The 22,750-nt window shown below is 44.9% G+C and overlaps 1 protein-coding gene across 2 annotated transcripts in view; it reads right to left on the reverse strand.

The window, feature by feature from the left end:
• Positions 1-1,155: 1,155 nt before the first annotated feature.
• The window catches only part of rap1gds1 (RAP1, GTP-GDP dissociation stimulator 1), a 43,334-nt gene continuing 21,739 nt past the window's right edge, over positions 1,156-22,750 (reverse strand). For both annotated transcript variants that reach the window (XM_056300330.1, XM_056300329.1), the window contains 10 exons: positions 21,317-21,445; positions 19,178-19,303; positions 16,856-16,999; positions 10,918-11,049; positions 10,500-10,634; positions 7,455-7,580; positions 6,677-6,816; positions 6,317-6,443; positions 4,737-4,865; positions 1,156-1,990 (listed from right to left, as the gene is read on the reverse strand). In XM_056300330.1, coding sequence (XP_056156305.1) covers positions 1,863-1,990; positions 4,737-4,865; positions 6,317-6,443; positions 6,677-6,816; positions 7,455-7,580; positions 10,500-10,634; positions 10,918-11,049; positions 16,856-16,999; positions 19,178-19,303; positions 21,317-21,445 — 1,316 coding nt within the window. In that variant the 3' untranslated portion in view covers positions 1,156-1,862. The remainder of the gene's footprint in view (positions 1,991-4,736; positions 4,866-6,316; positions 6,444-6,676; positions 6,817-7,454; positions 7,581-10,499; positions 10,635-10,917; positions 11,050-16,855; positions 17,000-19,177; positions 19,304-21,316; positions 21,446-22,750) is intronic.

Genomic DNA, 22,750 nt, shown 5'->3' on the forward strand with positions numbered 1-22,750 from the left:
GGTGGAGCAGAGACCGGGACGGCCTGGAAGAGTGGGGTAATTGGCCAGGTACGATTGGGGAGAAAAAGGGGTAAGTTATGAGGCAGGCTGTGTTGTTTAAACAGAAATAGTGACATGACACCGGTGTGAGGGAACGAAGACATCCCCAGCAGTTCTCCTTTAATCGTACGCTGAAGTTACAGTCTTCCAAATGTACAGTTTATAACATTTACAACAAATATTAAGTTTATAGTACTGTACGCAGTCACGGTGGATAAATAAACATTCACATCAGGAAACAAAACCAGAAGGTGTGCCCAGACCCGTAGAAACACCGTAGCATGTTAAATAGGGTGTTGGTTTGGGATCTAACATGCGGACATGTGCCTTTTATCCAAAAGAACAAATAAAATAAAATCTCCTTGAGTAGCTGCCCATCATCACACCCGGGCGACTCAGTGGAGCCCTCTCATGGCGCGGTGCCAGCTGTCACAGCGCCGCTCTAGTCACCATCAAACCCGGCCTTTAACTCACTGCCAGCCCTAATTAGTAGTATATCACCACACACACACACACACACACACACACACACACACAGACACACACACACACACACACACACACACACACACACACACACACAGCTTTGTAGCACGTGTTCACTTTCTATGTTGATGATGTGACTCTTCTTCAGCGAGAGGAAGGGGAGGCCTTGTGGGAGCACCTAACCAGGTGATTTTGAAGGGGGTTGTCAGAGAGAAGGGGGAGTTGGAGAGATGGGGTGTTGGAGAGAAGGGGGTGTCTGAGAGAAGGGGTGTCAGAAAGAAGGGGGTTGTCGGAGAGAAGGGGGAGTTGGAGAGATGGGGTGTTGGAGAGAAGGGGGAGTTGGAGAGAAGGGGTGTCAGAGAGAAGGAGGAGTTGGAGAGAAGGGGGAGTTGGAGAGAAGGGGTGTTGGAGAGAAGGGGGTGTCTGAGAGGGGGTAGTTGGAGAGAGGGGGGAGTTGGAGAGAAGGGGTGTTGGAGAGAAGGGGGTGTCTGAGAGGGGGGAGTTGGAGAGAAGGGAGTGTCAGAGAGGGGGGAGTTGGAGAGAAGGGAGTGTCAGAGAGGGGGGAGTTGGAGAGAAGGGAGTGTCAGAGAGGGGGGAGTTGGAGAGAAGGGAGTGTCAGAGAGGGGGGAGTTGGAGAGAGGGGGGAGTTGGAGAGAAGGGGGTGTCAGAGAGGGGGGAGTTGGAGAGAAGGGAGTGTCTGAGCAACAACACAATTAAGGAAAACAGGTTAAAAACTCCCAAAGTCCAGGTGCAAAACAAAAACCACGGCGGTCTGGAGACTAGAGGATGCAGTGGGCTTTGCAACGGGTTCGAATGATCATTAACATGGCTTCAACAGGACTAAAACATGCATGTGGGTTTTTCTTGTCCCCCTCCCCAAACCGGTTTCAGACTTTGTGGGACACGACTGGGTACATCAAAGATGAGGTTGTTCAGATCAGGAGAGAAACAGTTTCCACACCACAGGGCTTCTTCGCTTCTTGTTGTACACATGTTCACACATGACTACGGATGGATGGCGTCACAGCTATGGTCGTAAAAGAGTGGTCGTCTATTGCGTTAGGCTGTCTACATACAGCGCCTTTGTTTGTCACGGCTGGTCATAGCAGGGTGGGGTGGGGGTGGGGGTCATGCACGGGGGGTCTCGGGGCAACAGGGCGACCGTCGGAGGGCTGGGTGGCAGTTGACGGAACATGATACCTTGGCACATGAAGGGGGGGAGCGGTCATAAGGGGTGACGGTGTGTGTTAGGCAGGCTTTCGGTCGGGTGGGTGGGTGGGTGGGTGGATGAGGGGTCTGTGGTGGTGGTGGTGGTGGGGGTTCATGGTCAGAGTCATTTAGCTCTGGGCGGTTAGCCGCTGCTCCGTCAGCGACGCCTGGTGTGAAACCGTCTTGTTCTCATGCGCCCTCAGCTTGGACACCACGTCGATGAAGGCCAGGGCCTGCACCTCCTTCAGCAGAGGCTCTGGAGAGAGGAGGAGGAGGAGGAGGAGGAGGACAGAGGGAGGAGCACACACGTTACAAGTCACAAGAAACGCCACACAAGAAAATTGGGGCCGCAAACAATTATATTTATCCATTCATATCTTGGTGGCAGGTGTTTATTCTTTAGAAGTACTCCACATGAACAGGATGTGAGGTATGGATGGAGGAGAAGGTGCCTCTTCCATCACATCACCTAACATCCACCAGCAACACGGAGGCTTCAGCAGCAAACTCACAGCCTCACTTAGTCTTCAGACGAGTTCTCAGCATTATAAATGACACATTAGGACAATAAACTGATACACAAGGCTGTGGACTCTGAATTTGTGCTTTATGAAACAGAATTTATTCACGCTCATGTCAAACTGAACTAGAAGAAGCTAAACCAGCCGACCCACTTTCCACAAGGGATCCACCCATCCTCCATGACACCGATAAATATCTTGAAGAGAGAATGACTGTTGTGAATTCTAGTCAGTGGTGTGTAGTCAGTGGCGTGTAGTCAGATGTGTGTAGTCAGTGGCGTGTAGTCAGTGGTGTGTAGTCAGTGGTGTGTGGTCAGTGGTGTGTAGTCAGTGGTGTGTAGTCAGTGGTGTGTAGTCAGTGGTGTGTAGTCAGTGGTGTGTAGTCAGTGACGTGTAGTCAGTGACGTGTAGTCAGTGGTGTGTAGTCAGTGGTGTGTAGTCAGTGGTGTGCAGTCAGTGGTGTGCAGTCAGATGTGTGTAGTCAGTGGTGTGTAGTCAGTGGTGTGCAGTCAGTGGTGTGCAGTCAGATGTGTGTAGTCAGTGGTGTGTAGTCAGTGGTGTGTAGTCAGTGGTGTAGTCAGATGTGTGTAGTCAGTGGTGTGTAGTCAGTGGTGTGTAGTCAGATGTGTGTAGTCAGTGGTGTGTAGTCAGATGTGTGTAGTCAGTGGTGTGTAGTCAGTGGTGTGCAGTCAGATGTGTGCAGTCAGTGGTGTGCAGTCAGATGTGTGTAGTCAGTGGTGTGCAGTCAGATGTGTGTAGTCAGTGGCGTGTGGTCAGTGGCGTGTGGTCAGTGGCGTGTGGTCAGTGGCGTGCGGTCAGTGGGATCAAACCAATGGGAATGTTGTGGAAAACCGAGGCAGAGGGCAGTACTTATCCATTACAAGTCTTTATGGTATTCCTACATTTTAACTTAATGTGTTGTCCTTCAGGTATCTCAGGGTCTTGTTCACAAGTGAGGGTAGGATGCAGCGGGAGATTGACAGGTGGATTGGTGCAGCATCAGCAGTAATGTGGACATTGTACTGGACCGTTGTGGTGAAGAGGGAGCTGAGCTGGAAAGCAAAGCTCTCACTTTACCAGTCAGTCTTCATTCCAACCCTCCCCTATGGTCACGAGCTTTGGGTAGTGACCGAAAGGGGGAGATCGTGGATACAAGCGGCTGAAATGAGTTTCCTCCGTAGGGTGTCTGGGCTCAGCCTCAGAGATAGGGGGAGGAGCTCGGACAACCAGAGGGAGCTCGGGGTAGAGCCGCTGCTCCTTCACGTTGAAAGGAGCCCATTGAGGTGGTTCGGGCATCTGATTAGGATGCCTCCTGGGCGCCTTCCTTTGGAGGTTTACCAGGCACCTCCAACTGGGAGGAGACCCCGGGGTAGACCCAGAACTCACTGGAGGGACTACATGTCCAATCTGGCCTGGGAACGCCTTGGGATCCCCCAGGAGGAGCTGGAGGGCGTTGCTGGGGAGAGGGACGTCTGGAGTGCCCTACTTAGCTTGCTGCCACCACGACCTGACCCCGGAGAAGCGGCTGATGATGAGATGAGACGAGACGAGACGAGATGAATGTGTTGTCCTCCCATAATGTAGGCAATATACTTAAGACTCGGTTAAGAGTTAAGATGAAATTATGAATACGATTTATAAACGAGCGTGATATTGATCATTAAATAGAATAATTTAGTAATAATTTAAGCTAAAGTCTTTTGCTGCAGGGCAGAAGATCAGCAGACTGAAACCATTCTCAGCCTTTCAGAGTGTAATGGACCTTTGTCTTTTTAACAATGGAGAAAGACAGACTTTGGTAACAGATGTGTTCAGCGAGAACAGAAGGAATGATTCCTGTGCAGAGTCCCACAACCCAGTCAGAGGCTATCCAGCTCATTGGATTTGATGACAAACTCCTGGAAGATGATGAGCGCAAGTCTAAGCAAGCGGACGGAATCCGAGAAAGAAGGCATGTCAGATCTACGTCAGCAAAAGGGCACTCAGTTGATGTGCGTGTAGTTTGTGGCCATCTTAAACCCTCACGGGGTTTGAAGGTGATGGAACAGTGTGATGGCGCCACGGTGGCGCAGTGGTTAGCGCGGTCACTTCACAGCAACAAGGTCCTGGGTTCAAGCCCCGGGGTAGTCCAACCTTGGGGGTCGTCCCGGGTCGTCCTCTGTGTGGAGTTTGTATGTTCTCCCCGTGTCTGCGTGGGTTTCCTCCGGGGGCTTCGGTTTCGTCCCACAGTCCAAAGACATGTAGGTCAGGTGACTTGGCCGTACTAAAATTGTCCCTAGGTGTGTGTGTGTGTGTGGTGTGTGTGTGTGTGTGTGTGTGTGTATATATCGGCCCTGTGATGGCCTGGCGGCCTGTCCAGGGTGTCTCCCCACCTGCCGCCCAATGACTGCTGGGATAGGCTCCAGCATCCCCGCGACCCTGTGTAGGAAAAATGGTTCGGATAATGGATGGATGGAAGGACAGATGGATGGAAAGTCTCACCTGAGCCCATCACTGCACAGATGAGGATCATAGAATTATATTTGATTTCCGGTGCGCTCCGCTCGTCCGACAGCAGCTTGTGAAGCACCGACACCAGGCCCGCTCCCACGAAGTCCTTCTCAGCTGCAACTGACATTCATGCACAAAATGTTACTGATGTAGAAATGTTACTGATGTAGAACTGTTATTATAGAAATGTTACTGATGTAGAAATGTTATTATAGAAATGTTACTGATGTAGAAATGTTACTGATGTAGAAATGTTACTGATGTAGAAATGTTACTGATATAGAAATGTTATTGTAGAAATGTTACTGATGTAGAAATGTTACTGATATAGAAATGTTATTGTAGAAATGTTACTGATGTAGAAATGTTATTATAGAAATGTTACTGATGTAGAAATGTTACTGATGTAGAAATGTTACTGATGTAGAAATGTTATTATAGAAATGTTACTGATGTAGAAATGTTACTGATGTATAAATGTTACTGATGTAGAACTGTTATTATAGAAATTTTATTGTAGAAATGTTACCGATGTAGAGATGTTTTGTAGAAATGTTACTGATGTAGAAATTTTATTTTAGAAATGTTACTGATGTAAAAATGTTATTTTATAAATGGTACTGATGTAGAAATGTTATTGTAGAAATGTTTTCATATCAGGAATTTATGTAAATATCATGTAAAGCTAATGTCTTGATGCATGCTCAGTAATGCAGGTAAGGAAGTCACAGAAAGGTGAATCAGTTCATTTGGACACAACGTTTACCGACAGAAACGTTTCATCACTCATCTGACTTCCTCTCTGAACAGGAAGTCACATGAGAGATGAAATGTCTTTTACCTGGTCAACAGTTGTTGTGTTTTTGTTTTGTTTTTTTGCATTTTGATGTCAGAATTTAAAGACTGAATAATCCCTGGCCAACCTTCACTCAGCTCAGCTCTGTATGGTCATGTGAAACAAGAAGACGGGTCAGGAAAATAACCGTTTTGTGTCACTCGCTGCAATAAAATCCAGGATAAGGATGATAAACCGGGTCAGATGGAACAAATACTGCACATTTTACCATGATGAGCAGTAGTGCCAACAGTGTCGAGTCCCTCTGCTGATGGGCTGGAGCTTCTGGACTCATCTCTAAGCCTCTCTAGATCCCAGTGTTTTACTGACCACTTAATGCTCTCATTCACATTTGGCATTTATACATTTTTTTTTACAAACTATATCCTGGCTCATACGCACAGAGCTTATGTTTACATGGAACCTCACATATATTTGCATTTATGTGAATGTTTCTTATGTGTCTGGGCTTCTTGCTCACAAATTCTTCACTACTCCTAGCTACCCCAAAAATTCACCAGCATGTCTTCTAGGTTTCTTGCCTTGCAAGACAAAGAACATAGACTACATACACAAGTTTCCAGCCCACACAGCAGCAACAATAACACAGACCCCGTGTGGCGTTTCATCGACAACAACAACAACTAATTTTTGTTCCATGGAGCTTAACATGTGAAATACAGTGATCCTGATGATGTTTTTATGGACATGTGGAACACTTGCTGATGGCTCTTACCAAGATCCAGGGCTGCTATGAGGCCCAGTGCCACCAGGGCTTCATTCTGCATGATCATGTGCTCACTGGTAGCCATGGTGACAAGATACTTGACTCCTTCCCCTTGGATGACGGCTCGGACAACATCCTGATGCCCACATAAGACACACTGATTTGAACACAACTTTTCCAACTAAAACAGTAAAGACATTGACAATCCGCACTTTTGCCTACTTGCAAAGGAAGATGATGGATTTAACGGTTGATAAAATCCATGAATCACATGGCACCGCTGTGACATGAATCACATGGCACCACTGTGACATGCTAATCGACTGTTAGTCCCCTAGGAGGATCGGCTTCAGGCAAAGTCGGGCTTACCTTGGACTTGCTGTGTCGGATGAGGGCTGAAAGAAGCCTGTTGGACTCGCCCATCACCCCCGCATGGTCTTTGGCTTCACACCACTCCACCAACCTTTCCACCAGCTTCCCGTTGGTCCCCAGCTGGTCTGCAGCTTCAGCTGAACCCACAAACACAGCACACCGCCAGTTTAAGAATCAGTCCCTCTGAGGTTTTGCAACGAAACACTGGTTGAAACTCTTACCAACAATTACATCCAAGTAAACAATTTCACCCCCCCCCCTTTCTCCCCAATTGTATCCGGCCAATTACCCTAAACTTCTGAGCCATCCCGGTCGCTGCTCCACCCGTTTTGCTGATCTGGGCAGGGCTGCAGACTACAACATGCCTCCTCCGATACATGTGGAGTCACCAGCCGCTTCTTTTCACCTGACAGTGAGGAGTTTCACCAGGGGGAGGATCACGCTGTTCCCCCCAGGTCCCCCTCCCCCCGAACAGGTGCCCTGACCAGAGGAGGTGCTAGTGCAGCGACCAGGATACATACCCACATCCGGCTTCCCACCCGCAGACACGGCCAATTGTGTCTGTAGGGACGCCCGACCAAGCCAGCGGTAACACGGAGATTCGAACCGGCGATCTCCGTGTTGGTAGATGATGGAAGAGCCTGCTACGCTACCCGGACACCCCTTTATCCACCTTTTTGGACATTCGGTAGCACTATCAGTGCAACTGAATGTTCTGGATAATTCGAGCTGCATTAGCACCCAGACGGAGTGACAGGATGAGCTGGGTCTCTACCTTGTGTATCTATGAGCATACGTAATGTCCCGAGCAGCTTGAACTGGACCGGGGGCATCTCCGACTGCAGAAACTTCAGCACCACGTCCGACACGCCAGCCGCGAGCATCTTTGACTTGTTTACCACTGGAGAAAGGGGAAACGAGACCACGGGTCAAAAGAGACAATACTCAAATACGACTAATTCAAGATTAGTAATTACACAAAGTCTCTTCAAATCACTATCATGTTCACCACTGTTGTGTAACTTCTCGTTTTTAGAAGAGATGGGGTGAAGTTTGATACAACAAATGACGGATTACCTGAATTTCACCAGCGCTGTGAAGTGGAAACATACTGTCTGCTAGTTAATAACAACTGGTCCACTTCAACACATCTCAACAGCCATTATTCCTACTTCAGCTGTGGCGCAGCATCTGTCCATACTTGTCTATACATGTCTATACGTGTCTGTACGTGTCTATACGCGTTGATAACTGTGTTGATAACTGTTCATAACTGTGTTGGTAACTGTTGATAACTGTGTTGCTAACTGTTGATAACTGTGTTGCTAACTGTTGATAACTGTGTTGGTAACTGTTGATAACTGTGTTGGTATCTGTTGATAACTGTGTTGGTAACTGTGTTGACAACTGTACTGACAACTGTGTTGGTAACTGTTGATAACTGCGTCAATAACGGCGTTGCTAACTGCATTGATAACTGCGTTGGTAACTGCGTTGGTAACTGTGTTGATAACAGTGTTGGTATCTGTCGATAACTGTGTTGGTATCTGTCGATAACTGTGTTGACAATTCTGTGTTGATAAATGCGTTGGTAACTGTTGGTAACTGTTGATAACTGTTGATAACTGCGTTGACAACTGTGTTGGTAACTGTGTTGATAACTGCGTTGGTAACTGTTGGTAACTGTGTTGGTAACTGTGTTGATAACTGTTGGTACTGTTGATAACTGTGTTGGTATCTGTTGATAACCGTGTTGGTAACTGTGTTGACAATTCTGTGTTGATAAATGCGTTGGTAACTGTTGATAACTGTTGATAACTGCGTTGGTAACTGTTGTTAACTGTGTTGGTAACTGTGTTGATAACTGTTGGTACTGTTGATAACTGTGTTGGTATCTGTTGATAACCGTGTTGGTAACTGTTGGTAACTGTGTTGACAATTCTGTGTTGGTAACTGTGTTGATAACTGTTGGTATCTGTTGATAACTGTGTTGGTATCTGTTGATAACCGTGTTGGTAACTGTGTTGACAACTGTACTGACAACTGTGTTGATAACTGCGTCAATAACAGCGTTGATAACTGCATTGATAACTGCGTTGGTAACTGTTGACAATTGTGTTGGTAACTGTGTTGATAACTGTTGGTAACTGTGTTGATAACTGTGTTGGTAACTGTGTTGACAATTCTGTGTTGATAACTGCGTTGGTAACTGTTGGTAACTGTGTTGATAACTGCGTTGGTAACTGTTGGTAACTGTTCTGATAACTGTGTTGGTAACTGCTGGTAACTGTTGGTAACTGTGTTGGTAACTGTGTTAATAACTGTATTGGTAACTGTTGGTAACTGTGTTGGTAACTGTGCTGATAACTGTGTTGGTAACTGTGCTGATAACTGTGTTGGTAACTGTTGGTAACTGTGTTGGTAACTGTTGGTAACTGTGCTGATAACTGTGTTGGTAACTGTGCTGATAACTGTGTTGGTAACTGTGTTGGTAACTGTGTTGGTAACTGTGCTGATAACTGCGTTGGTAACTGTTGGTAACTGTGCTGATAACTGTGTTGGTAACTGTGTTGATAACTGTGTTGGTAACTGCTGGTAACTGTTGGTAACTGTGTTGGTAACTGTGTTGATAACAGTGTTGGTAACTGTTGGTAACTGTGTTGATAACTGTGTTGGTAACTGTTGGTAACTGTGTTGGTAACTGTGTTGATAACTGCGTTGGTAACTGCGTTGGTAACTGTGTTGATAACTGTGTTGGGTTTATCAGCCTCCCAGCAGCATTTGACATCACACTGTGTCACACAGGCTTTGAGTCTTAAAAGGAGACGCATCTGTGCATCTGTGCTACAGTCATTGAACAATAAAAATGTACATTTATGTGAACTAGTTGAAAAGCTGGTCTTTTATGTATTTTTACTTTAATCGCTTATTTGGTCTTTTGGACCACACAACATCACAGCGTCACAGACAGAAGGAGTAAGTGGCAGGTGAACTCTGAAACTCATTTATCCCTGCGTAGTCGTGCATGTCCACACCTCCCGCCTCTCCTCCGTACTACAGAAACATGGCGAGGGGAGAGCTGCTACCAGCTGAAATGTAGGGCTGTAAGAAAACATCGATACACTCGAGTTTCACAATATTATCTTGTGTGATACTGTATCGATTCTCAAAACCACTATATCCATTTTTTATTGTTTACATTTAAAGGTTGGTGACAAACATTTTGTGTTGTGTGTATCCCCACGACCGCCAGATAACAGTGCTGTAATCTATCTTCAGCCATGTGACTCTTCCACTCCAACACAACAACTAAACTGAGACAGGAAGTAGCATAAGCACAAAGAACACAGGCCTATGAAACCAAAATGTATCACCTTTCTTACAGTATCACAATATATCACCGTATATTGAATCTTAACGCTGTATCATGATACGTATCATATCGCCACATTCTCACTAGTACACAACCCTACTAAAAAGGTACCTTGACATACAAATGACTGCTCTTCATTAGGAAACATAAAAGTATCAGCTACACCACCATCCCAAGTTGATCAGCTTATATAGTGCGAGAGATCATTTGAACGTCTCAACCAATGACAGTAACACATGGCTGCATGCAGACCTGCGGGGGTGCTGGTGGGTATGGTGTGTATATGAGATGGCATCGTCTCTTTGAGACAGTGGAAGTAGATGGCAAGCATAGCTGTCCATTGACAAGTTCCGGGACACACTAACATACATAAATAAATAAATAAAGTGTGCCTGAGGGTGTGCAGCGGTTCATGTCTCTTAACTGTGGCGTGCTATGTCAGCTCACCAGGTATGGCCAGGTTGCGCAGGGCACTGAGTGCTGCGTGCTGAACGGTGACGTTGCCCTCTTCCACGTGCCTGTCCAACAGCTCCAGAAGCTTCTGCACTATACCGGCATCCACCATGTGGATGCAGTTCCCATCTAGGAAACAAAAGTGCAAGCTGAAAAGATACCCCGATGTTTCATCAGTAACGGAACCTCACGGGGATCCCCATGGAATACAGGACCGCTGTGGGTACTGGACAAAAGTGAGAAACGCTAGTCTGAGAGGAGGCAGACAGCTCAAGGACAGAATTACCACCAAGTGTGTAAATGAGTACGTATGTGTTTTAGAGAGCAGTGACTTGTAAAATCGTGAAAACCTGGGCTGCGAAATGGACTCATGTCACTTGAAGCCCATCTCACCATGTAGCGTAACACGTACCATTGCGGGCAAAGTTGGCGATGGCCAGAGCCCCAGCCAGCTGCAGCTGATGGTTATGAGATGGTATCCAGGACAGAACCCTCTGAAACACGCTGCCCTTACCACCTTCAAACAGCTTCTGCATGGACTCATCTACATGTGGGCACAGGGAGAGGATTCTGTTAGTAACATGATGGGAACTGTGGTGATACATGGAGCCAGACATGAGTACATCAGCATTTAGCAAAACAGACACTACCAAGGACGAGAACACCTCACATGTGAATGCAGAACATGCGCTACCGGAGAAAAATACATTTTCCTAACTCGCATTCTTCCATCTTTACAGAGCACCCTTAGCTTAACAACAGCATGTACAGATCTGCTGGAAAGCGCACTTTTCATCATGTCACTGAGGTAAAGCGGATTAGTCTGAAATGTGGTCTCCTAGACCGCATCACCTGCGGTGCTTGGAAAGTATTATTTTATCTGTTACAACGTGATGCAGCGCCGCACTTACAGTCGGGTAAGATGAAGTAAATAAACAGCAGAATGAGGTGATGACTCTTAAAAGACTGGTTAAGCATCAGGAATAGATAGAATGCATTTCTGCACACATACTTGCCATCTCCTCTCATAGCTCTCCCATACTGGCTCATCTCCTCTCATAGCTCTCCCATACTGGCTCATCTCCTCTAATAGCTCTCCCATACTGGCTCATCTCCTCTCATAGCTCCCCCATACTGGCTCATCTCCTCTAATAGCTCTCCCATACTGGCTCATCTCCACTCATAGCTCTCCTATACTGGCTCATCTCCTTTCATAGCTCTCCCATACTGGCTCATCTCCACTCATAGCTCTCCTATACTGGCTCATCTCCTCTCATAGCACTCCTATACTGGCTCATCTTCTCTCATAGCACTCCTATTCTGGCTCAACTCCTCTCTTAGCTCTCCCTTACTGGCTCATCTCCTCTCATAGATCTCCCATACTGGCTCATCTCCTCTCATAGCTCTCCCATACTGGCTCATCTCCTCTCATAGCTCTCCCATACTGGCTCATCTCCTCTCATAGCTCTCCCATACTGGCTCATCTCCACTCATAGCTCTCCTATACTGGCTCATCTTCTCTCATAGCACTCCTATTCTGGCTCAACTCCTCTCATAGCTCTCCCATACTGGCTCATCTCCTCTCATAGATCTCCTATACTGGCTCATCTCCACTCATAGCACTCCTATACTGGCTCATCTTCTCTCATAGCACTCCTATTCTGGCTCAACTCCTCTCATAGCTCTCCCATACTGGCTCATCTCCTCTCATAGATCTCCCATACTGGCTCATCTCCTCTCATAGCTCTCCCATACTGGCTCATCTCCTCTCATAGCTCTCCCATACTGGCTCATCTCCTCTCATAGCTCTCCCATACTGGCTCATCTCCACTCATAGCTCTCCTATACTGGCTCATCTTCTCTCATAGCACTCCTATTCTGGCTCAACTCCTCTCATAGCTCTCCCATACTGGCTCATCTCCTCTCATAGATCTCCTATACTGGCTCATCTCCACTCATAGCACTCCTATACTGGCTCATCTTCTCTCATAGCTCTCCCATACTGGCTCATCTCCTCTCATAGCTCTCCCATACTGGCTCATCTCCTCTCATAGCTCTCCCATACTGGCTCATCTCCACTCATAGCTCTCCTATACTGGCTCATCTTCTCTCATAGCACTCCTATTCTGGCTCATCTCCTCTCATAGCTCTCCCATACTGGCTCATCTCCTCTCATAGCTCTCCTTTACTGACTCATCTCCTCTAATAGCTCTCCCATACTGGCTCATCTCCTCTCATAGCTCTCCCATACCGGCTCACGCAGACCTTCAGTTGTGCTGTGACACACATTACAAAACCTAAGAGATGGGGGAAAAAAGAAGCTAAGATGCAGATGCAGTCAAAGTCAACTTAAACGGACTTAAAACCAGCATTCCTGTCTCCCAGTGCTACGCCCTCTTGACAGCACATGAGCCCGGAGCTCTGTTCATGCATCCCAGTCAAGAGGAGAGTCGAATAGAATAGAATACTCTATCATTGAGGCGGCATGGCTCAGGAGGTAGAGCGGGTTGTCTAGTGAGCATGTTGAAGTGTCCTTGAGCAAGACACTGAACCCGCAACTGCTCCTGATGAGCAGGTTGGCACCTTGCATGGCAGCCTCTGCCATCAGTGTATGAATGTGTATGTGAATGTAAGGTACACACTGTAGAGTGCTCTGAGTGGTCGGTAGACTAGAAAAGTGCTGTATAAATGCAGACCATTTACCTTTTATTTTCAAATCATTACCTTCAACAGAATCCAAAATGAAAAGTAGTCTACCCAAATTGAATTTAACAATTCAAATGCAATTCAAATAACAAACTCAATCTACAGTGGCATTCATTTTGGCCATGACAATGACACAAAGTAAGCCCCTCTTTCCCAGCACAGCTTTTCTTTGTAGAAAAGACCATGCAAGAAAGATTGCCAACTTGCTCGAAGGTTATCACAAAGATTGGCATTGCAACATATTCTCATTTCCTTTACGAATGGATAGCAGTGAAATATGTCATTTGAAGCAACTTGAATGTTGGAACAGGTCTTTAACAGATGTCTTGGTTGACTGGATAGGTGTCTGGAATACAGATCACTCATGAAGTGCTGTAACTCACAGTACAGGACACCATATCTCATGTGTAAACATTTAAAAATCGGTGGCAACACCCCATTTTCAGGTATGCTGGACTAATAAAATATTTACAAACGACTGAATTATTAACGTGCACGTGTGCAGACACATGCTTGTGCACCGGAAATTTAAATATCACTCCAAGCACCTTGACCCGAGTTGGCAACCCAGCGGAACAGTCCACTGAACATTGTTCCTAAAAAAAAAAAATCTTGACTCATTTTGCCTCTTAAAGACCTCATTTTAATTTGCTTTTGGCATTTGCAGAGAGAATCTGGTCAGCTCTTTGGCAACTGCAGCCAAGTTTGCATTACATGGTGGCGATGTCCTTCTGCCACTTTGTAAAGCATCCCACCAAGAGCAATTCTTACTATGTGTAAACTTATGTGGCATTTATCTAACATGACGATGAACCTGGCAGCACGGTGGGGCAGTGGTTAGCACGGTCGCCTCACAGCAAGAAGGTCCTGGGTTCGAGCCCTGGGCTAGTCCAACCTTGGGGGTCGTCCCAGGTCATCCTCTGTGTGGAGTTTGCATGTTCTCCCCGTGTCTACCTGGGTTTCCTCCGGGGGCTCCGGTTTCCTCCCTCAGTCCAAGGACATGTAGGTCAGGCGAATCGGCTGTACTAAACTGTCCCTAGGTGTGAATGTGTGTGTGTGTGTGTGTGGGCCTGGCAGCCTGTCCAGGGTGTCTCCCCGCCTGCCGCCAATGACTGCCGGAAGAGGCTCCAGCATATAATGATTTTCAGCAAATGAAAAGTAAGTTGAGAAAAGCAAAGGCGGACTTCATCATAATCATTGAAAGCTCTCACGGTAACTCAAAAGCTATATGGAGCCAGATTAAAAAATTACCCGGCCAAAACATCATACAAAGCCAACTGAATTGAAGGTCAATGACACAATCCTACAGAACCCAGTTAATGTGGCACAGGCCTTCAATCAATACTTTGTTGAGTCAATGACTACCATAGTCCGAAGTTTCACAGTTCAACAAAGCAATGCAGGGACTATCAGTAGTAGTGAGCCAGCACTAGCATTAAGCCTAGTGTCTGAGGCAGAGGTTGCAAAAGTAATCGCAACTCTCAAGTCTTCAGGGGCTAAGGATATCTATGGTATGGACACACTCATGCTGAAAGAGATCAACTCATCAATAGCTAACCCACTAACGCATATCATTAATACCTCATTGGGTCAAGAAAGGTTTCCCAACTCATGGAAGTCTGCAGTTGTAACCCCTATACTCAAAGACGGTGACCCTTGTCTGACCACTAACTACAGGCCAATCAGTATTTCACCCATAGTATCAAAGGTATTCAAAAAACTAGTTACCGAACCTATCATTGACCATCTCAACAATAGCTCCTTCCCACTGCACCCAATGCAGTTTGGATTCAGGGCTAAATCACTCAACAAAAACGGCTTCGTGCTATTTCATAGAAAAAGTTAAGGCGTCAATGGACAAAGGCGAGGCTGTAGGGGCCGTGTTCCTTGATCTATGGAAAGCATTCGATACCATTAATCGTAACATTCTACTGCATAAACTGCTCAATTTCAATCTTTCCATTTGCCAACCTTATCAGATCCTACCTCTCTTCTCGCTCCCAACTTGTCAAAACGCATAATTATACATCTAATTCTCTAGCTCCATCAACTGGTGTCCCACATGGCTTTATACTAGGTCCAATCCTATTCACCATGTACATTAATGTACATTAATGATCTACCTTCTGTGTGTGGAAAATATGACATCTTAATGTATGCTGATGATAGTTATTTTTTTCTCATAGTAAAACTACAGAAGAGGTTGCAATCAAATTAACAAATGTTATGTTGAAGGTCACATCCTGGCTTAACCAATGTTTTTTGTAATTGAATGTGTCGAAAACAGTTTGTATGTTTTTCCTCAAAAGGCAACAGCATAAATGTAGAGCAAGATATTCTCATCCAGGGAGAGACTACAAGTTGTCTCAGAATACAAATACTTCAGAATACACATACTAGATTCAAACCTCGGCTTCAAAACCCACATAAAAAGGGTCCGCAATAAAGTAAAGTCTAGTTTGGCAAATTTCAGGTTTACCAGACTTCCTATCAACTGAGGCAGCAAAAATATACTTACACTCAGTGGTTGTTTCCTACATCACCTATTGTCTGATAAACTGGTCTAACACACTCTACTACAACATTAAAACCACTGGAATCCTTATACAAACAAGCACTCAAAACCTTAAACAAGAAGCCATTCTTGAATCTGAACTGAATCCATTCACTTTTCATCATTCCCATATTCTAAAAAAGTATAATCTACTTAGTTGGAAAAACCTCATCAAATACAAAAATGTCTGCCTAGTTTATAAGATCATGCATGGTTTAGCTTCTCTTCCTCTGTCCAGCTTCATCAACTTCAAATCTATCGCAAACAGAGCTACTAGAGGTGCAGCTAGAGGGGACTGCACAATCCCACTCAGGAGAACTGCATTTAGTCAGGCCATCTCCTCCTTTAGAGCATCACATCAATAGAACTCAGTACCACAATCAATTAGAGTCCCCATCCTATTATTAATTTAAGTGTAATGTCAAGAAATGCCTTATTAAGAACCAACAATGTCAATATTGATGCTATTCGCACACATCTTTAACACGTTGTTTAACTGTATTGTACATTAGCTATGTCTGCTTTTATCTATATTATTTTCTATATTATCTTTATCCATATGATTTGTATATTCTGTATATATTTTCTTGTTTGTTTGCTCTTGTTGTTCTTGTATATTAACGATGTTGTATGTTTATTTATTTTTATTTATTGTACCATTTTATTATCCTAGGATGCCCAACAACATCAGGAAAAGGGACTGCCGATGGAACCTAGCCTATTAGCTAACTCAGGGTACATTTACATTTGTTTCGAATGTTGATTAATGTACATTGTCCCTTCCCAAATAAATGTTTAAACTAAACTTAAACTAAAAAAATGTACAAGACTGTGTTCCCTACAGAGCCCTTCAACTGCACCAGGCACAGCGACATCACTGGACACACTGTGTCTCAAAACACACAAGTGGCTCTCCCTGTGCTCACGAGCTTGAAAGTTCATTCTTTTTCATACGGAACAAGAGTACAGACATATTCCTGGTTTCACTTGGACAAAAGGTGAGCCATAATCAACTATGCAGCAGAACAGAAAACCAGCAGCAGCTCAGGGTTCCCCGCGGACCGGACAGAGAACATATAATTTCATTTACCTCCCAACAGTAGCAGCACCATCAAGTCGGACGCAGTCTTGAGTTGGGCTACGTCCTCCTCCCTCTCCCCATCCACGGTCTGAGCCACGACCTCCAGAAGACACTCCACCAGGCCAGCTTCCACCAGCTGGAGCTTAATCATATCTAGTGGAGGTGAATATCAGGCCAGGCCACAACAGAGACGGCAGGAACCGAGAGGGGGAAAACACCAGTTAGATAAGATAAGATAAGCAAGTGAGGGAGGGAGGGGAGAGAATTCTAGAAAAACCCACGAATTCACTCCGCTGTTCGTCACCTCATCACAGAGAGTAAGTAAGGCTGAGCATGTTTCACACACAGAAAACACACTGAGTTTTATGGGAGGTGGGAAAAAGGAGCTAACATCCATCCCAAATTGCTCTTTGTATTGTTTCACATCGATTTTCTCCTTTCAATAAACAGAAAGCAAACAAGAGCAAATATATAGGGGGGAGAGAGTTAGCTCTGTGGAGTGGAGTTAAGTAGGACGTTGTCTTGGAGACTGGCAGTGTGGGAGTACCTAGTGTCCTGGTGTGCCTGGAATGATGATAACAACAGCCAGATACACTCTTCCTCCCCCCCCTCCTACCAACACACACACACACACACACACACACACACACACACACACACACACACACACACACACACACACACACACACACACACACACACACACACACACACACACACACACACACACGAGGCTGACAAAGAGCAGCTGAAATAATGGAGGAGCTGACTGTGCAGTAGGGCTGTGGAAAACATGAGTCACACACACTAGCAGTGATGAGAGTGGTGAGGAAAGTGGTGATGAGAGGAGGCGAGGAGAGGAGGTGAGGAAAGCGGTGATGAGAGGAGGCAAGGAGAGGAGGTGAGGAAAGCGGTGATGAGAGGAGGCAAGGAGAGGAGGTGAGGAAAGCGGTGATGAGAGGAGGCGAGGAGAGGAGGTGAGGAAAGCGGTGATGAGTGGTGGGGAAAGCAGTGATGAGAGCAGCGAGGAAAGTGGTGATGAGAGTGGTGAGGAAAGCAGTGATGAGAGGAGCGAGGAAAGTGGTGATGAGGGTGGTGGGGAAAGCAGTGATGAGAGGAGCGAGGAAAGTGGTGATGAGGGTGGTGAGGAAAGTGGTAATGAGAGGAGGTGAGGAAAGCGATGATGAGAGGAGGTGAGGAGAGGAGGTGAGGAAAGCGGCGATGAGTGGTAAGGAAAGCAGTGATGAGAGGAGGTGAAGAAAGCGGTGATGAGAGTGGTGAGGAACACTGAGGAAAGCGGTGATGAGAGGAGGTGACTATGGCGAGGAGGTGACTACAGGTGCTGCAGCGTGCATGTCATCCAGCAGGCAGTGGGAGAGGGCGGTCCCCCTCCACTGGTCTGTGTTTGGTTTAAAACATGTTCAGACTGTCTGGGGTGAATGTTGTTTTCATAATTTCTCTCTGATTCATTTGATTCTCCAAGAAAAGCCACTTTAGCTTTTAATCCCCTTTCTTTTGGATGGATATCATAGATTCGGTTTTCACAAGTCAGCGCATCCATTTTTGACGTCCGAAATTGAATTTCCACTCGTTGTAATTCAATTTGGACTGGTTAAAATGTCAGCTGTTGATATCAGAGAATCAAATCATGACATCAGAAATTCAGTTATAATTTATATATATACACACACACACACACATATATATATACATATATATATATAGAAATAATTATACAAAATATACAATATATATTATACTATATATATATATATATATATAATATGTAATAATATAATTATATGTATATAATTAAATTAAATTAAACAATATAATTATGATATATATATATAGTTATAATTAGTGAGGATTACAACTTCCCCCTCATTTCAATTTAATGAGACTGGGACTTTTAACTAGTTAAAATGTATTTGTTAATCTCAAGATTTAATTGCCGATCAGAAATTCAGTTTTGACCAGTTAAGACACTAATTTTCTTGATATCGAAAACCGAATTTCTGATAAACAACTGAATTCCTGTGATCAATAACTGCATTTTAATGAGCTCAAACTCAAACTCTCATTGAAATGAAAGGGGAAACGGTCACAATTCTCAATAGTTTAAAATCAAATTCTTGCCATCAACAACTGAATTCCTGTGATTAATAATCAGTAGTAATTCAATCTCTACTGTATACAAACATCTTAACAAGGTCAAACTGACTTTTTGATAATAAAAAGGAGATTCAAATTTAAAATGGCTTGCCATAACTCTAATACAGTTTTAAGGAAATGTGAAGGATGAAGGTATATAAACGACGGAAATCTTACCGTTCTCTGCAAGGGGAGCCAGGACTTCAAAAATCATCTCCCTCTTTTCGTGCTCCGACTGCTTCTGGAACAGACGCACCAGCTCCTCGGCAATGTTTGTGGAGGCGAACTGCTCTTTACTGGACTCTAACACGAGCAGAGAGAAACGCATCCTGCACCTTATTATTGTCCCGGACACAACCTGCACAGCTCCCCATGCAAACACTAAGCCCAGCCTCGCAGAAGAGTCCGACCCTCACATCCATTTATAAGTGCAGAAAATCTGTTTACAAAAACATGACAATGTTGGAACAAAAACTACAATATGTTCTATTTAATTTCTTCTTTTTTTATATTTTCTCCCCCTTTTTCTCCCCAATTGTATCCACCCCCCCTGCTGATCCGGGGAGGGCTGCAGACTACCACATGCCTCCTCCCATACACGTGGAGTCACCAGCCGCTTCTTTTCACCTGACAGTGAGGAGTTTCACCAGGGGGACGTAGTGCGTGGTATGATCACGCTATTCCCCCCAGTTCCCCCTGCCCCACGGAAGAGGCGCCCCGACCAACCAGAGGAGGCGCTAGTGCAGTGACCAGGACACGTACCCACATCCGGCTTCCCACCCGCAGACACAGCCGATTGTCTGCAGGGATGCCCGACCAAGCCGGAGGTAACACAGGGACTTGAACTGGCGATACCCGTGTTGGTAGGCAACAGAATAGACCGCTATGCTGCCCGAACACCTGTTCTATGTCATTTCAATTTGTATCCTTTCCTGTATTATTCGGTGATGTTGTGTCTGTTAGAGGCAGACACTTTTAAGCAAAGTGACTTACAAGAAAGGAACAGTCGTGTCCTTCAACCCACACAGCAACGTGAACAACAAACCAAAGCAGGGAAGACAAACAATCCAAACAGACTGTACAGGCAGCAGATATACAGGACGAGAGCCAACACCTGCCCTTCTCACACACTCTCAGTAAACATCATCTGCTGTGATCACTACACAGGTTGCTGAGGAATGTGAATGCAACTTTTGGGGCTACAGCACAACAAACAACAACAACTAAGCAGGCCTCTGCATTGTGCATGCAGAAATCCTGGGTGTGTGTGTGTGTTACTATACACTCTATAGTACTACAGACTTTATAGTACTATAGAGTGTATAGTACTGTAGCGAGTAGAGAAGTGGGCAGAGCTTCTGGAAGAGTTCAACCCACCCGTTGGACATTTTGCTTTTAGCAGTTACTACACCCGTACTCACCATGGAAACACGGGAGAGTCCCAGATGACAAAGGGATACCTTTGGGTTATTTCATGGCCATTGGTTAGAAAGGTTTCAACTTCGTTTCTGAGAAATAATGTTTTGTAGTGTGTTCGGTATGTCAAAAACTACAGTACCCACGAGTCTTCGCTGCCATTGCGATGGAGAATCCACTGCTTCTTGACAGAAAAAGTGGAAGGAAAGCTTTAGACTGCCCATCTATGCACTTCAGACCGGTGGCGGCAGTTGGGAACTTAATACTCCATAGTTGTTGATGTTTAATGGGTTAAAATTACTGCTGAATTACTTCATCCCAGGAGTCTTGGCATCTACAAAGCAAAATGTTTAGCTTCGTGACTGGACGCACATCACAATGCACACTGGGCCTCGCAGTTGACTAGTTGTTACGTATATACAGTCTTGTATCTCTGACTTCTCTTAATGAACCAACTTTTTATCAATGCAGCTGCTAATTGTTTATACTTATGTGTCAACAAGGAGGTTTTCGTGACCATCCAACCTGTTAGAAATGCTTGAACAGCCAGTCATGTGACACATCTATACAAAAAAAAAGGGATTTTTTTCTTCTAGGAACCAAGGCCCCATGATGTTATAATTCCTCCCACGTCTCCACTGTTAGCAACCCCTGCTGATAGTCACATTATGCTTCAGGAAAACCAAATTATTTCCCATAGCACTTTAAAATACTAGGAGAGTCCAAATACAAGGAATATTTGCCTGACGCTATGGTCTACTGTTACCAGCTCAAGCACTCTCCCTAGAAAACAAGTGTTACTACAACTGGGAAAAAGTGGAAGTTTAAAAGTAGGTTTGCTGGCAATAATGAAAGTGGTCACATGACTCCACAGGCCACATCCCATCAAAATGTACCCACCAAGCTCAGCTAAATTTCCAAAGGCTATCAGGCACATCTCCGTCAGGGCCGTGTTGTGGGCATGGATACCCAGCAGCTTCACCAAGGTCGGGATCACACCCATGTTAATCAGCTGGGCCTGCAAGGAGTCTGAAAGCAGAGACAGGAGCACAGTCAAGCTTTCACCCGACATATTATATGGAGGTATAAGGAGCTGAAGAGAACGGCATATTTCACATTTTGGTTTTGACTAAAAGCACAAAATGCCTATTGAAAACGAACAGCGAATATTTTTTAAAATCACACCAAAAAAGTTAAGTCTCTCAAAAATGTGTGAGATCAAAACAGTTGAAACCATTTAGATGCAGCATTAATTACATTAGACAGGGTTTATTTATAAACTAGTCCTGAGTCAATGTGACAATGGCCTCCACTATGAGGATACATTCAGGTGTTACATTGTTGCAGTGTTACACTTCTCAAGTTACACTGTTGCAGTGTTACACTTCTCAAGTCAATCTCGTGAGCAATCAAGAATTACCAATAACGCAATTAAACAAAAGTCACAAACCAGACAAAATTTAAATCAAAGGCTAGAATCAAGTCAGGTCCAAGTCATTCTAGTCTGACTACAATCCTAACAATTAACAAGAAACTTGTCATTCTTAACAGATTTGACAGTACACTTGGTATGCTTCGTTTTGTAATTACTTCACTTTGAAAATTGTATTGTAAAATATGCAAATGAATGAGGTGCAACCAAGGAGACAAATCTACACTTCTATCTTCCTTCAAAGCAAAGCAAATGACCCGTGTCATTTCCACTGATGCAGAAAATGAAACCTTGAGGAAAGGTGTAGATGTATTTCCTTGGTCACAAGAGGAAGTGGTAGAGCTGTTAATAGTGCCTGGAGAGGAAGAAGAAAGCATTTGTGTTTAGTCTTTATTATGAATCCAAAGTAGAAAAATCAATTGCGGGGAAAGGGAGATAAAAGCCGCATAGATGAATGGATAAGTTGAACGTGTTAGAAAGGTGACCCTGTATGGGTCTTTCAGCAACAAGATCAAACTGGACTGTCCGTTTAACCCAACATCATCCATGGCAATGCACTAATCAACCACCTTCATCCACTGGCATGCTGCTGGCTGGATACCCCTGGGCAGAGGAGGACCAGTGCAGACACAAAGTCCACATCTTTAACAGTTTGACACACACCCAGCACACCTGAGACTTCTTCTCACCCTGTCTCACACCACATGTCCATGTCCTCTCTCTGTTACATACTCAACCCAATCTTATTGGACTACACCTTTAAAAAGCCCTGGAACTCATCTCCTCTGTCATCTGCTATGTTTACACCACAGGTCTTGATTTCCACTTCCGATCTTTTTTCCTACATCTGATTTTTGGACTGCCTGTTTACATCTACTTTTGAAAGCAACCCATATTTGACT

Source organism: Lampris incognitus, chromosome 20, assembly GCF_029633865.1.
Source record: "Lampris incognitus isolate fLamInc1 chromosome 20, fLamInc1.hap2, whole genome shotgun sequence".
NCBI classification, from domain to species: domain Eukaryota; kingdom Metazoa; phylum Chordata; class Actinopteri; order Lampriformes; family Lampridae; genus Lampris; species Lampris incognitus.